The sequence below is a fragment of the Lathyrus oleraceus genome, unplaced genomic scaffold, assembly GCF_024323335.1.
Source record: "Lathyrus oleraceus cultivar Zhongwan6 unplaced genomic scaffold, CAAS_Psat_ZW6_1.0 chrUn0152, whole genome shotgun sequence".
Taxonomy (NCBI): Eukaryota; Viridiplantae; Streptophyta; class Magnoliopsida; order Fabales; family Fabaceae; genus Lathyrus; species Lathyrus oleraceus.
The window spans coordinates 65,222-79,447 of record NW_026112543.1 but is presented as its reverse complement, the minus strand read 5'-3'; the positions used below and the strand labels follow the sequence as shown (position 1 = coordinate 79,447).

The following is a 14,226-nucleotide window of genomic DNA, read 5'->3' as shown; positions in this document are numbered from 1 at the left end:
TTTCCTCTTGTATCAATTAGTGGTATAAAATATTTGTTTATCATTGCATCTCTGAAGGAAAAAATATATAGCAATAAAATATTGAAATCAATTATTTTTTAAAGAAAAAATAATAATATTTAATATTTAGAATATAAAAGTATATTTTGTTAAGAACAAATACAATATTTCGGATAAAGAGTTAATACCTTCTCATCTAACAAAATCATTTCTATGAATGTTAAGATCTAAGATTAAATTTTCCATTGCTGATTGTATGGTAATATCAATATATAGTGAATCTGATGGTTGTTATGGTGAGGTATTAAAAAAAATTAACAGATTGTTATTTATATAAAATAGTGTGTTTATGACTTTTCTTATGACAGTAACGTATTAAAAAATAAATGCAGTTGTGATAATAATAAATGAATATTTTTATTATCATTATTTCATGGTGATGTGATGTCTTCTTCATTCATTCACTAATAAGTATAACAATGGATAGTTTGTTGTAAGCCGACATCAGGGTCGCCCCTGTGCATGTGCTGCAGCACAGGGCCCCAAATATTAGAGGGCCCAAATTTTTGAAAATTTCAATTTTTTTTAATAAATATTAATAAAAATGAATAAAATGTTATTAAAAAAACTCAATAATCGAAAAAAATATTACGATAAAAACTCAATACATAGAAAAATCAAGATTGATCAAAACTCAAATTAAATATAATTAAATTTATTTTTAATTAATATATAAATGTATTTTTAATATTTTTTTTTAATTATTATAATTATGTTTTAAAAAAAATGGGTCCATTTTTGTAATTAGAACGGGGCCTCCGATATAATTGGGTCGACCCTGGCCGTCATCAAACATGAGTTGTATCATCAGAGAATACTGTGTTTTTTACTTTACTAGATCATCAGAGTGTATTGTTATTACACAATGTGATGTTTACAAAATAAAAGACACCCTTATTGCATTCTGAAACCTTTAATGTGTGTTATAGTACCAAATCTTGTGGCATATATTCTAAGTATTATGTCTTGATTTTCTTATTGAAATTCTGAATTTGTTATATACCTCTGGATTTTATGAACATTTGCAGCATCTAGAAAGTGTAAGATTCAGACTCAGTTCGACCAAGGACTTTATATATATGTGACTATAGAAGCTGACTGAAGGTTTTGTTGACTAAGCCTTATATGTGTTTAAAATAGTTACATATTAATTTAATCAATTATGTGCTCAACTTTAAAGGTGCTTGAGATAAAAGTTGCATATTTCTATAGTTAAAATATTAATATGCTTATTTTTTGGGTATGTTATATTAAAATTTCTCAATAAATTATTATTTTTATAAATAAAGCGATCTTATTCTTATTATTCTTTATGAACGGTTGATAATTAAATAGACCGAATAATGATTTTATCTTAGATAATGTAAAATAGTTTTTTTTTTAAGTTCAGAATTTTAATTTGGTATTTATACATTTCTCTTTTATAATTCTATTTATCTGACTTAATGTCTCATTAGTTTTTTTTATACTTTTATTTATCTGACTTAATGTCACATTAGTTTTTTTAAACAATTTTAAAAACAAATTTAATATTTTCAGAAATAAAAGAAGACATTCGGAAAGCGGTATGGAACATTCTGATATCGTCATCAGTTAGTTTTCATCCATTTGAATTTGTTTTAAGTAACTAATAGAGGTTCAATGTCTAAATTTAGTGTATGGCGGAAGCGGATATACTGTCGCAACCCGAAAAATACGGAGGTGCGAAAAAACAACCGGCGAGAAAAGGATGACAGAAGAGTCGCCACCGTGCGTTATTTATCCCAAAGGAGGGAAAGGAAACGCTCGAAGTAAACCTGAAGAGAAAGGAAAGGAAAAGACAAGGTCTCGCAACCAAATCTTGGGTTCGGGAGTCGATTATGCGAAGGGAAGGTATTAGCACCCCTACGCATCCGTAGTACTCTACGGGATCCACTCTTGTTTGTTTCTTGTCTAAAGGGTGTATGTTTATCTAATGTACTATTTACTAAAAGAGAAAGGGTCAAAAGAAAATGACTCGCACGGATGTCGCATCCACTGCATACGTATCTCATCTGAATATGAGAATCAGAGTCTTCGTAGCTCGGCTACCTAGGGGTTAAGGATAAGTGTGCTCGCTAAGACATCGCGTCTTATGCCTACGTATCTCATCGGGAATGAGAATCAGAGCAAAACGTAGTTCAACCTAACTACGGGAATAAGGGTCTCAATTGCAACTAGGGCAAGAGAAAGGGAATGTCTCGATCGCAACGAGGGCGAAAGCAAACAAGGATTAGTTGTTAGTCGTTAGTCAAACTCGGCAAGACATCGCATCTTGTGCCTACGTATCTCATCTGAACATGAGAATCAGAGTTGTCGTAGTTCGGCTGACACGCACGCCAAACAAACAAACACACAAGCAGGCAAACATGGAGCCTGAATGCCAATCACTGGACTTACATCAGCATCCGAACCAAAACACACACAAAAAGGCAAACGTGGAGCCCGAACGCCAATCACTGGACTTACATCGACATCCGAACCAAAACACACGCACACTGGAACCCGAATGCCACTCGATGGACTTACATCAGCTTCTAAGCACACAGCAACCAAACAAGTTAATAGGGAGTCGGGAACTCGAGCCTATAACTGTCAAGCACACACACAAAAAGGAAGAAAAGGGTGCCCAGAGAGATCTCGCACGATCTCCTGCCTACGTACCTCATCTGGTATGAGAATCAGGGCGACGTAGTTCCCCTACATAGGGATTGCCATCTGAACATGGACTTAGAAAAGGAGGACACCAGTTGTGTCAAAGGAGAGTGGGCAATGTGTTCACGTCCTAGCAGTAGGTGTCGCAGCTCGCTGAATCGAGTCTTAGGCAGTTACCTCTTTGCAATAGAACGGACTACATGCCACAAGATCGGAGACGTTCGGAAAGGTCTAGAAGTGGGGAAGCTTTGCCCTAGAGTTGTCATGCAATATGTACTTAAGTGTTAGGATTTACGAATGGGAATATCTACCTAATGTTAGCATGCAAAGAAATATGGGAATTCTACCTATGTTATCATACAAAAGGTTACTATCTAATGGGTGCTACCTAATCGGAACAAGAATCGACGAATGGAGCAAGGAGAAGTGTCAGGGATAAAGGTAGATGGCGATGCATGAAGCAATCGACTTACAAGGTTGATGGCGATGCATAAAGCAATCGGCTTACAAGGTTGATGGCGATGCATAAAGCAATCGACTTACAAAAGGGTGGATGAATACGTGTTGGTTCTGTTAGGTTTTGAAAAATGATTACTCGACGTTGGATCGAGGTTTTGGTCTTGTTTTGAAATGGTTATCGGGTATTCATTTTATTTCTTGTATTAACAGATGAATAAAGAATGAAAGAATATTATACATTTCATGGGAGAGGGATACATTTGTTATGAATGGGGGTTGTTCATGGCAAACAAACAATAATAATACATGCCTCATACACCATACAAGTAGGCCACAGTTGATCAAACAAGTAAGATATAAACAAGTATATAATCGAATCAAATAATCAAAGAATGAAATAATGAAGCATTAAACCATGTATGAGTGTAAGTGCAAGGGACATGTCTCATTGTAAGGAAGCCCAAGAGTAAGCTATGTGAGGTTGATGGCGATGCTTAAAAAGCAATCGACTTACAAGGGTGTAAAAAAAATGGGCTCGATATTAAATCGAGAAAGTATGATTTTTATAGTTTTAAAAAATGGTTTTAAACTAAACTAAAATACAACAACTATGCATTATCAACAAAATGAACATATGAGTGTAATAAAGGCATAAACATAAAAAGAAACTAAAATGCTAAAAGAAAAAATAATATAGCTAAAAGAAATAAAATGCCAAAAAATGCCACACATGAGTATTGAACCCACCCCACTCAAAAATATGAACACTGCCCTTCTCCACTAGGCCACTCATCATTATCTGTTACTGAGATACTACGTTAAATATATAACCCAGACTAAAGATTTAAAATAAAAACAAAACAAACAATCTTATGTTTTTTGTGTTATCTCTGTAAAAAAAACAAATTAAGTTAAATAAATAATAAAAAAAGAAATTAATAAAAATAAAAAAAGAAAACAGAAAGAGAAATGGAACGGGGAAGAGAATACAGAGGAGTTCGTCTTCCTCCCTCTCTCTCTCGCATCTTACGAGCTCAAAACTTCCCCAACAATGGCAACCTCACGCACCCCAGACTTCACATTTCACTCAATCTCACTCTTACCCTCAACGAAACCTCTTTCAAACACTCTCAGCTCTCACAAAAACAATCAAACAACAAGCATGAAGAGAAAGAAAAAGAGTAGGAAAGAGAGGTTCTTACAGAGCGTCGCTGCGGTGGTGGTGATGGATGCGAAGAAAGCTGGCCTCCAGGTACGATTTTGGGGTTTTAGGTTTTCTCTGCTTCAGATTTTCGCCTCCAGGTTTCTGTGAACAGTGGCCGCCTCTAACCTTTAGGAATTAGGGTTTTCTCTTCAGCCCCCTCTTATGAACAGTGGCATCTCTTTTATAGTCACACTACAAGGGTCTTTTGAATTGGCCACTGAGACCAAAGGGATGTCAAACTTGGAAGTGCTTTTGGTGTCGCCAGTTTGTCTACCCTGTTTTGGTGCTTATTCTGAAAAAGGTACATGTACCTTGTACTTTCCCTTGAAAATATTTTGATTCCCTTTTATTGATGCATATTTTCACTGCCGGTAAAAAAAACTATTCACTGCTGCGAATTCACTTGAACATAATATGTGTTGTTTGATGCTTGCAGGAAGGAGGTGGGGAAGTATGATGAGCTTGGTCTACCCAAAAATGATGAGGATAGCTTACTAGTCCCAAGAAGCCGAAACCAATATAACACCAACCTGTAAGTTACCAGGACAAACACAAATGGTCCTGCTTCGGTAGCTTACCTACTGCCACAGCTTTCCTGATGCCATAATGTTCCTGATTGGAGCCTCCCTAATGTGTTACTCGATAGTGGCATATTTCCTGTGCATAGAAACTGTTGGCGCGACATATTTGATGCTGTCAGTCAAACTCGCCGCTTGGTTTATATCACGGGATGGTCAGCGTAAAAGGTTGATAAGAGATGCAGGTTATGCAGCAGATTATACACTGGGTGATCTTCTGAGACCGAAGACATGGTCCATGTACATAGCACAGAAGATCTTGAATGGTTATCCAAGTAGAAGCAAAATGTCGGCATATGCTTCTGAGTTGAAATGCCTCCATTCCTACTCGTTGGATATCTTCCTCATTCTCATCATAAAATCCTCATTTATTGATCTTCTATTTCATATGCTCAAAGCCATACTGGATTCTTCAAGGGAGTAACAACAGCTTTCACATTCAAGTAGTTCTTAATACTGTATTCTCCTTTTTCCCTGCCTTGTCCACTCATCTTATATCCACCAAAAGGAATTGCAGCATCATATGTATTAAAGCAGTTTACCCAAACTGTTCCAACTTTCAGTGCTCTTGTCAAAGTATTAGCAGTGTTTAAGTTTTCTGTGAAGATCCCTGCTGCAAGACCATAGTTTGAATTATTTGCTCTTTGAATTACCTCTTCAGTGTTCTTGAATTTCAATATGGATTGTACTGGACCAAATATCTCTTCCTTTGCAATCAGCATGTCATCCTGAACATTTGAGAAGACAGTAGGCTGAACATAGAAGCCCTTGCTGCCATGAAGTACCTGCCAGCAACATGGTTGGCACGAACCAGAACATTTGTGGTTTGACCAGGAGCAATTAGTATGGCCTGAGTGGTGAATGGTTTTGTATAAACAGCATCAACCTCCACTACTGTCATGTTGTGACCCGCAATGGCAAAGAAAAGCTCGTCGTTGAGTGCAGCGTTGATGATTCTCATGAGGTATGTCTTCCCTTGCTCTACCTCCATTGCAAATGTATGCTTTTCAAAACAAGGAAATAGTGGTCCTGGTTTTCCATTGATTGTATGTGCTTCTGACATATTTGGTGGCAATCCCATTTTGTTCCCTTGCTTTCAAATCCAAGTAAACTCATTGCGTTAGTAGTTCATAGTTCAGGACAACAGGATTTTAGACTTGGTAACTGTTTGTGGTGAATGCAGGGCCAGTTCAGCAGGGTAAAGGTTGGTCTCTCACATAGCTAGTTGTTGTCACAACACTGGCAGAAGATCGTTCAGAGTCTGGACGAAGATTGGACAGGGCACTAAGATCAAGATTTGGGAACACTGAGCAACGGCACCGAGGACATTTCACATTCATCCTGAGCCACTCGTCAATGCATTCAACATGAAAATTGTGTGCACAAGGCAAGCCACGAACCTCATTCCCAACACGGAACTCTTCTAAGCAGATGGGGCATTCACTGCAATCAGTAGGGACAGCCTTTAACATGAACTTTGGAAGTTCCTGAATCAATGCTTCAACTGCTTCTCTCTGAGCTGGTGTTAGGTAAAGCCCTGGATGATATGCAGCAGCATCTGGTCAAGTGAGTCTCTCCTCCTCCTAGCTGTTTCTGGTTCACAACTCTTCATATAACTGCCTTGAACTCTCTTGGATTTTTCTTTACTACTAGTCAAATCAGAAAACAAGAGCTTCTTACTAGAAGGAGTCTTCATAAGAACTTTTGTATCTGGAGAGCCAAAAGAAGCGTCATAGGGAACTCCTATTGTTTCAAAAAGCTCTTTCACATTCTTTTGCTCCTCAGTTGGGGACCTTAAACTCAATGTAGTCATCTGTTTTGAAAGGCATTCAGAGAGACTCTCTGCAGCTACAAGTTGCGACCTGATTGCATTCTGTAAACTATGCAGTGACTGAATGTGCCTTGAGGGTCCATATCTATTTTGTGAAGCTCCGCGACCAATGTGATGGCCACCATATTGACTGAATTTGTTCAGTTCAAGGGCATTGAAATGTCTCTCCAATTCAACTAACTGATTAGTTAAATCCTGATTCAGACTCAGTATATGCTGTCGCTTTAGCTCTAGTTCTGAATTCAACTTTTGAAAATTTGGATGTCCGAAACTCTTGGGAAATTTAATGAATGGCTTTGGTATTTTGCAGGGTGTTGTTATGTTAACGCAAGTTGGCGGCTAACTTCAACTTTTACTTCACCATTCCACTTCTGTTTCGATAGGTAAAGACCAAAGTATTCCGCTTGAGCGCCAAAACCTTACACTGCCATTTTCCTGATGCTGGTGTAGATTGACTGTTGCAGCCTGAATTCGATGACAACGTGTTTTATTTCATTTGCACTTAACCTGCCTTTTTTGTGTGCATTACTGTAGGAACAACTGTTGGTTTTGACGGCGTGCATCATCTATATGTGCTACATGAGATGCTTTGGATTTTTGCTTGGGATGCTGTAACAGGTTTTGGTATCTTAATGTGGTACCAAGCAATGAACATGACTGCAAGTTAAGTTGGGCTTATTTGTATTTTTGCAGACTGATATGAGTGATATGCAACCTTGCTAATCCATGGCCATTTCCTGATCAGTTTATGGCAGCAGATGTGTTGTAGCAGGCTAGCATGATGACGGTGGTATGGTGCTGTTGCAAAGCAGGATGTGACATGATTGTGGCAGCAGCATTGGCTAGACCATCTGCATCCATGGATTTGTTGCACATGTATAAGGTTTTTGTTGCATCCAAAGGGCATGAGCAAAGGATAATGGTTGAACTGTTAGGGGCTCCTTGGTCCATGGTTAGGGGCAGGCCAATGGCGAATGGTTAATGGTTCAAAAGCTACAAAGTCAAGGTGCACCACATGTGTTATTTGTGATGGAAGCCACCAAGAACGAACATAAATAAACATGAGGGTTGGATGACACATTGAAGAAAAAGGCCAGGCCAAGTTGGGTGGGCAAGAGCAAGTGAGGGTTGACTTTGGTCAAAGTTGACCAAAAAGTCAACCGTTGACCAAAGTCAACAAATGGTCAAAAATGCATTTTTTTTGTATTTTCTTTGTAAATGGAAAATGAATTATTGGTTAGGGTGAAATTTTGGGTTTGTGGATTTTGGGTTGACTTTGGTCAAAGTTGACCAAAAAGTCAACTGTTGACCAAAGTCAACAATTGGTCAAAGTGTCAATTTTTGTGTATTTTTTATGGAATCAAATGTAATGAAATAAAATTGAAATGGATTAACAAAATGGTTTGAAGTTGGTTTCACAATTGGTTTAATCATAACTTGAATGTTTGACTCTTGAAAAGAAAATAACTTGACTGATAATGTGTATGAACAAAACCATGAAATAAGACCATAAGGTTAGGGTTTTGACATAGTATCCATGAACCAATAACATGACTGGCAAGTGACTAGAAACACAAGAAACTTGGTTGTTCAGATGACCCAGACCATAGATGTATCCACAAACACAATACCATGACTTTGGAAAAAAACAATCCTCATATAAAACCAAAGTAAGGTTAGGCCAAGCATGCCAAACAAACATAAAAGATTTAGGAGCAAAATCGGGGTATGACATATACGTAATGTTTATTACACAAAAAAACTATCATAAAAAAGCAACCATAATGTCAGCATAGATCATGAAAAATAGAGCATTCTGTAAAATAGTAGCAACAAACAATGTAAACTGCATTTGCCAGCTCTAATACATCATTGTTCATCATAACTTGCATGTTATTCACGTAAAAGAAAAAACATAGTATTTAAATGAGAAGAAAAAAATACATTAACATAAGAAACTAATCAAGAGAAGAAAGAACAGTAAAAGAAAAGATGGAGATGGCAAATTATGCATGTTATAATGTATCATTTAGTCCTTCAAACAATATCTGGATGGCTGATGATATTATGATAAAACATGTTCCTCTTTTGTGTCTCCAAATTGCTTATGATATTTTGGTTTCTCGGCTTTTCTACTTCGTCCTTAAGCCCCTTCATGTGCCCCTCATTATTGCGCAGGTGTTGGTAAGTATTCATTCATCATATATTTCTTTCTTTCTTTTGCCAGTAAATTTGAATCATCAATACACATGATAGTTAGTCACATTGAATTTTCAACATAAAAACATATAAAAGTTCATACATTAAGACTGCCATAAAAACATATAAAAGTTCATACATTAAGACTTCCATAAAAACATATAAAAGTTCATACATTAAGACTTCCATAAAAACATATAAAAGTTCATACATTAAGACTGCGTTTCATAAATGAGAGATAAAAAAATATAATAATTCCTGAATTTTATATAATGCAGGCTGGTTTTACTCTGAGTCCAAGTCTCTTGGGAAATTTTGAATGGGTATTTTCCTTGTTTTATAGTCAATATGGAATCCTAGCCGTTGAAACCTTTGCAAACTTAGGAATAATGTACTATGTGTTCCTAAGTGGTTTAGAAATGAATTCAGACACCATCTTAAGATCAAGGAAGAAAGGTACAAGCATAGCAATTGCCGGCATTGTGACGCCAATGTTATTTGGTGTTGGATTTCTAGCTCTACAATAAAAACTTATAGATAAAAATGATGTTTTCGCACAAACACCAAAAGAAAATCAAGGCGAAGCATATTTATTCTGGTGTTTAGCACTTTCTGTAACAGGTTTCCCTGTCCTTGCAAGAATCTTAGCTAATCTTAAACTTTTATATACAAAGCTTGGAAAATATGCATTGACAGCAGCTATGTTAACCGATGCATATGGTTGGGTTATGTTTACCTTGTTGATTCCTTATTCGACTAGAGGTGGAAAGCCTTATCTCTTAGTAATCTCTACTTTGATGTTCATAGTTTTTTGCTTTGCTGTGGTGAGACCTATCCTTACTCCAATCATTGAACACAGAACAAGTACGAACACGTGGCGAAAATCACACCTGTTGGACGTGTTGACGGGAGTGTTTATTTGTTCGTACATTACGGATTCTCTCGGTACACATCCTATTGTTGGAGCTTTTGTGTTTGGATTAATTTTGCCTCATGGAAAGTTTGCTGATGTGGTTTTGGAATTGTCGGCAGATTTTGTTTCTGGGATTTTGTGTCCTGTTTACTTTGCTGGATTTGGTTTTAGACTCAACTTGCCTTTCCTTTTGAAGCAAAAGAATGCGGGTTTAATGTTTTTGGTTATGCTTTTGTTATGCATACCTAAAGTTTTGAGCTCTGTGATTGTCACTTTCTTCTTCGGTATGCCTGCCCGAGATGGAGTTGCCATTGGATTGCTTCTCAACACCAAGGGTATCATGGCTGTCATACTACTGAATATTGCTTGGGACAAAAGGGTAATTTTAAACTACCATTTTTCTATTATTGCATGATTTAAATCAAACAGCCTTTTAACCAACTTACTTTTTTTTCTTTTTTCTTTACAGATTTTGGATCCATATACTTTCATGGTTATGATGCTTGCTATTATAGTAATGACTGTAATGGTTTCTCCCTTGATCAATGCAATATACAAACCAAAATTCCGATTCATGCAATCGCAATTAAGGACCGTGCAAAAACTGAGGTTCGATGTGGAGCTTCGAATCGTCGCTTGTGTCCACAATGCTAAACATGCCAATAACATGATCCATGTCATTGAAGCCACAAATGCTACTAGACTTTCACCTATACATGTATCAGTAGCTCACTTAGTTCAACTCACTAGACATGGCACAGCTATTCTTGTTTCACAAATGGATAATTCAAACAGCACGATTGGTGGCGCAGAAGCAACCAACTATGGATCACAATTAGAGTTTGAGAGCATAACTAATGCATTTGAAAAACTCGTAGAACAATACAATGCGATTAGGTTTGACATATCAAGTGTTGTCTCGTCCTACACAACTATCCATGAGGACATTTACAATGTTGCCGAAGAGAAACGCGCCAGCCTAATTCTCCTTCCCTTTCACAAAGACTACTCAACAATAGAAGATGCTCCAGAAATAATCCACAATGAACATTGTGAGATAAACAAAAATGTTCTACAAAAAGCACCTTGTTCGGTAGGGATCTTTGTGGATCGCGGTTTAGGATCGTTGTTAGAAATAAAATTACGCATTATAATGATTTTCATCGGTGGACCTGACGACCGTGAAGCCTTGTCTATTGCATGGAGATTGGCGGGGCATCCAGGAACACAATTACATGTTGTGAGGATCAATCTGTTAGGTAAGGCTGCAGAAGAAACAAAACTAAAAATGGAAAAAAGCAAGTCTCGTCATGGAATGTTGTCGACGGTTATAGACAATGTGATGCAAAAAGAGTTGGATGAAGAGTGTATAATTTCCTTTAGGCACAAAGCAGTGAACAATAACGATTCAATTCTTTACTCAGAGAAGGAAGTCCATTCGAATACGGGCGAAGAGATTCCAACGCTTCTTAACGATATTGATAAACCTGGATATGATTTGTACATTGTTGGACAAGGAAGCGGTAAGAACTCGGTGATTTTTTCGAGGTTGTTGGAATGGTGCGACCATCCTGAACTTGGTGTTATAGGTGACATATTGGCTTCAACTAGCTTTGGTACGCAATCTTCTGTGCTTATTGTGCAACAATATTTGGTTGGAAGAAAACGCGTTATGAGAAAATGTCATGAAGTGAAAACTGGTACTGAAAATTTGTAAAAGATCGATCGACGATACAAAGTTTTGGATTAATTAATATTTTGTATAGTTAGAATGATTTGTTTTCATTTTTTTATAAATTAAGTGGTTATAGTTCATCAGGTAAAGCCATTTATTTGTTATACCATATTTCAATTTTTTTTAATAGTTAAATCATGTTATGGTCTCCTAGTACCTGCATTACATGTTTTACTTTTTTAAATGATAATTCATTTAATATAATATATTAAAATAGAATAGTATGGTTTTGAGCCGTATGTTTAGAGCTGTCAAAATGACTAGCTCATAAGGATCACTCTGCCTGGTTCGAAAAATCATAGAGTTTTAGCTTTAAAATTAGAGCTTGTATTTTTTTGAAGCATTTAATTCGACACTCCCTCACTTAGACCTGACACCCTCCATCACGTATGAAAAGACGACATTGCCCTTGTAAAATCATTTTCAAAATTTTCACAATTTATAGTGCAAAAGTGTGAATTATATATTTTACTTAAATCAGATATTTAATATATTTTATTAAAATTATATATATATATATATATATATATATATATATATATATATATATATATATATATATATATATATATATATATATTTTTTTATTAATATGTAATTTTAAATTTAGAGTAATAACAAAAAAATTAAATATTTATTATTTTCATTATTGAATTTAATTTGTGAACAACTTTAAATATATTAGTGGTTCTCCAAAAAAGAAAAAAAATTAATTGTAGTTTATTGTAAATATTTTATCAAGATTCAGTTTATTTATTAGTATCATAAATAAACATTTTTTTAGATAGACTAGATTAATTTTTTATGATTCAAATGAATTTTATTTTAATACTTTAATTAATGGCCTTCATATAGTATAATATATGCTACATGGTGATGCATTATTTTTAATAAATATTGATTATAGTCATCTAATATCTACGTTTATTATTTGTAATTTACCAACAATATGAAGAATATTATTTTGATTATAAAAAGAATAAATATAATTATTTGTAAATATGAATAAAATTTTGTACAAAATGATCTTTTTTATATTGATTATTTCCTATGTTATATTTAAAAAAAATTGATATGAATATTTATAAAATAATAATATTAATAATAATAATAATATAAGTAAACCATGTATATTGATTATAAATTGCAAATTATAATGTAATTGGAATCCAATGAACCGTTAATTATCATAAAAATAATTATTAAACGTGTAAAATATGGTTGTCATAATATTAAATGAATATTAACTCTTAATTATGATAAAATTAAATTAGTCAATTACTTAATATATGTAAGTAAACAACCATATCAATCCGTTTTAAACGGTATGAGTTGTGAGTGATAATAAATCTTAAACCATTATAAAATTTTATTATTATATTCACCAAAATGTGTAACTCAGGTCCATCAATTCATCAATTTTCTTTCATGATTTAAAAAATAGTCTCTTATATTTATTGTCCTTATTTCATGAGTTTTTTTTAAATGATATAAATGTTTATAATAATGTTAATATCCATCTTTATTAAATTATTTACAAAAATAAAATATTTTGTTTGTGTAACATTTTATTATGTGCTATTAATATTTAAAATAAAATTTTATATGTATTAATTTTGTTAATATTTAGAAATAAAGTAATATATTTATTATTCATATGCATCATTCAGTTAAGAATAATAACGTGAATTATATTTTTTTTAGTTATTTATGATATTCATTATTTAATTTTTAAAATGACATTATATTCATTATTTATACTTTTTTGATAAATAATAATATTAATGGTTAAATGAAAATGTAGAGAAATTGTTTTATTATAATTTGATTAAATTTTTTATTAAATTTTTATTGTTAATAAATATTTCAATTTAGTTCACATATGAATGTTATAATTTTATATTGTCATTAGGAAATAAATAGTTGTAAATTTGATGTGAATAAAAATTAAAAATTAAATTAAATTACAGATGATTAGTCAAAAGTAAAATGTAATAGACGTCAATTAGTTTTTCAATTTTTAGTTGTAATGGTAATAATAAAAAATTTAAATATTTTTTATATTCATTACTGCATTTAATTGGGAACAACTTTACATATAATTTTTTATAAATATTCTATCAGCATTCAGTTTTTTTAATGATGACATTAAATTTTATGACATTAATGTTTTGAATAACTTTTTACAGTGATTTATGACGTTTTGTCTTTAAAATAGTTTCCCTTCTTCTATTATTAGTGTCAAATAAAATTTATTTTTTTAAAAGACTAAAATTAACTTTTTTTATTATAGATTAAAATTTAAATTTTGTTGATTTAAATTAAATTGTGATAGATCAATTTAATAACTATTAATTATGAATAATTTCGAGACTAATATTTGTTTTTATTGAATATTTATCTTAGTAACTTTTTTATACCGTGTAATTCTATTAATGTTAGAGACAGTGATTAATATATATAATACATTGTACATATTTCCTATGCCTCTAATTGTAAAGGTGTAAAATTTAATTCTCATAATAATATAAAATGTTCAGTTTTTGTTGAATATAATATAATATATATGTTTAC

General features: G+C 33.6%; 1 protein-coding gene across 1 annotated transcript; it reads left to right on the top strand.

Moving 5' to 3' along the window:
- Positions 1 to 8,797: 8,797 nt before the first annotated feature.
- LOC127112543 (cation/H(+) antiporter 15) lies at positions 8,798 to 11,634 on the top strand. The gene is made up of 4 exons (XM_051046364.1): positions 8,798 to 8,989; positions 9,283 to 9,505; positions 9,575 to 10,296; positions 10,387 to 11,634. The coding sequence occupies exons 1-4, from the start codon at positions 8,798 to 8,800 to the stop codon at positions 11,632 to 11,634; spliced, it is 2,385 nt and encodes a 794-aa protein (XP_050902321.1).
- The last annotated feature ends 2,592 nt before the right edge of the window (positions 11,635 to 14,226 follow it).

Coding starts and splice junctions, on each gene's coding strand:
- LOC127112543 (XM_051046364.1), top strand. CDS start 8,798: ATGGAGATGGCAAATTATGCATGTTATAATGTATCATTTAGTCCTTCA. Junction 8,990..9,282: donor TCATTATTGCGCAGGTGTTG/GTAAGTATTCAT, acceptor TATATAATGCAG/GCTGGTTTTACTCTGAGTCC. Junction 9,506..9,574: donor TGTGACGCCAATGTTATTTG/GTGTTGGATTTC, acceptor AAACACCAAAAG/AAAATCAAGGCGAAGCATAT.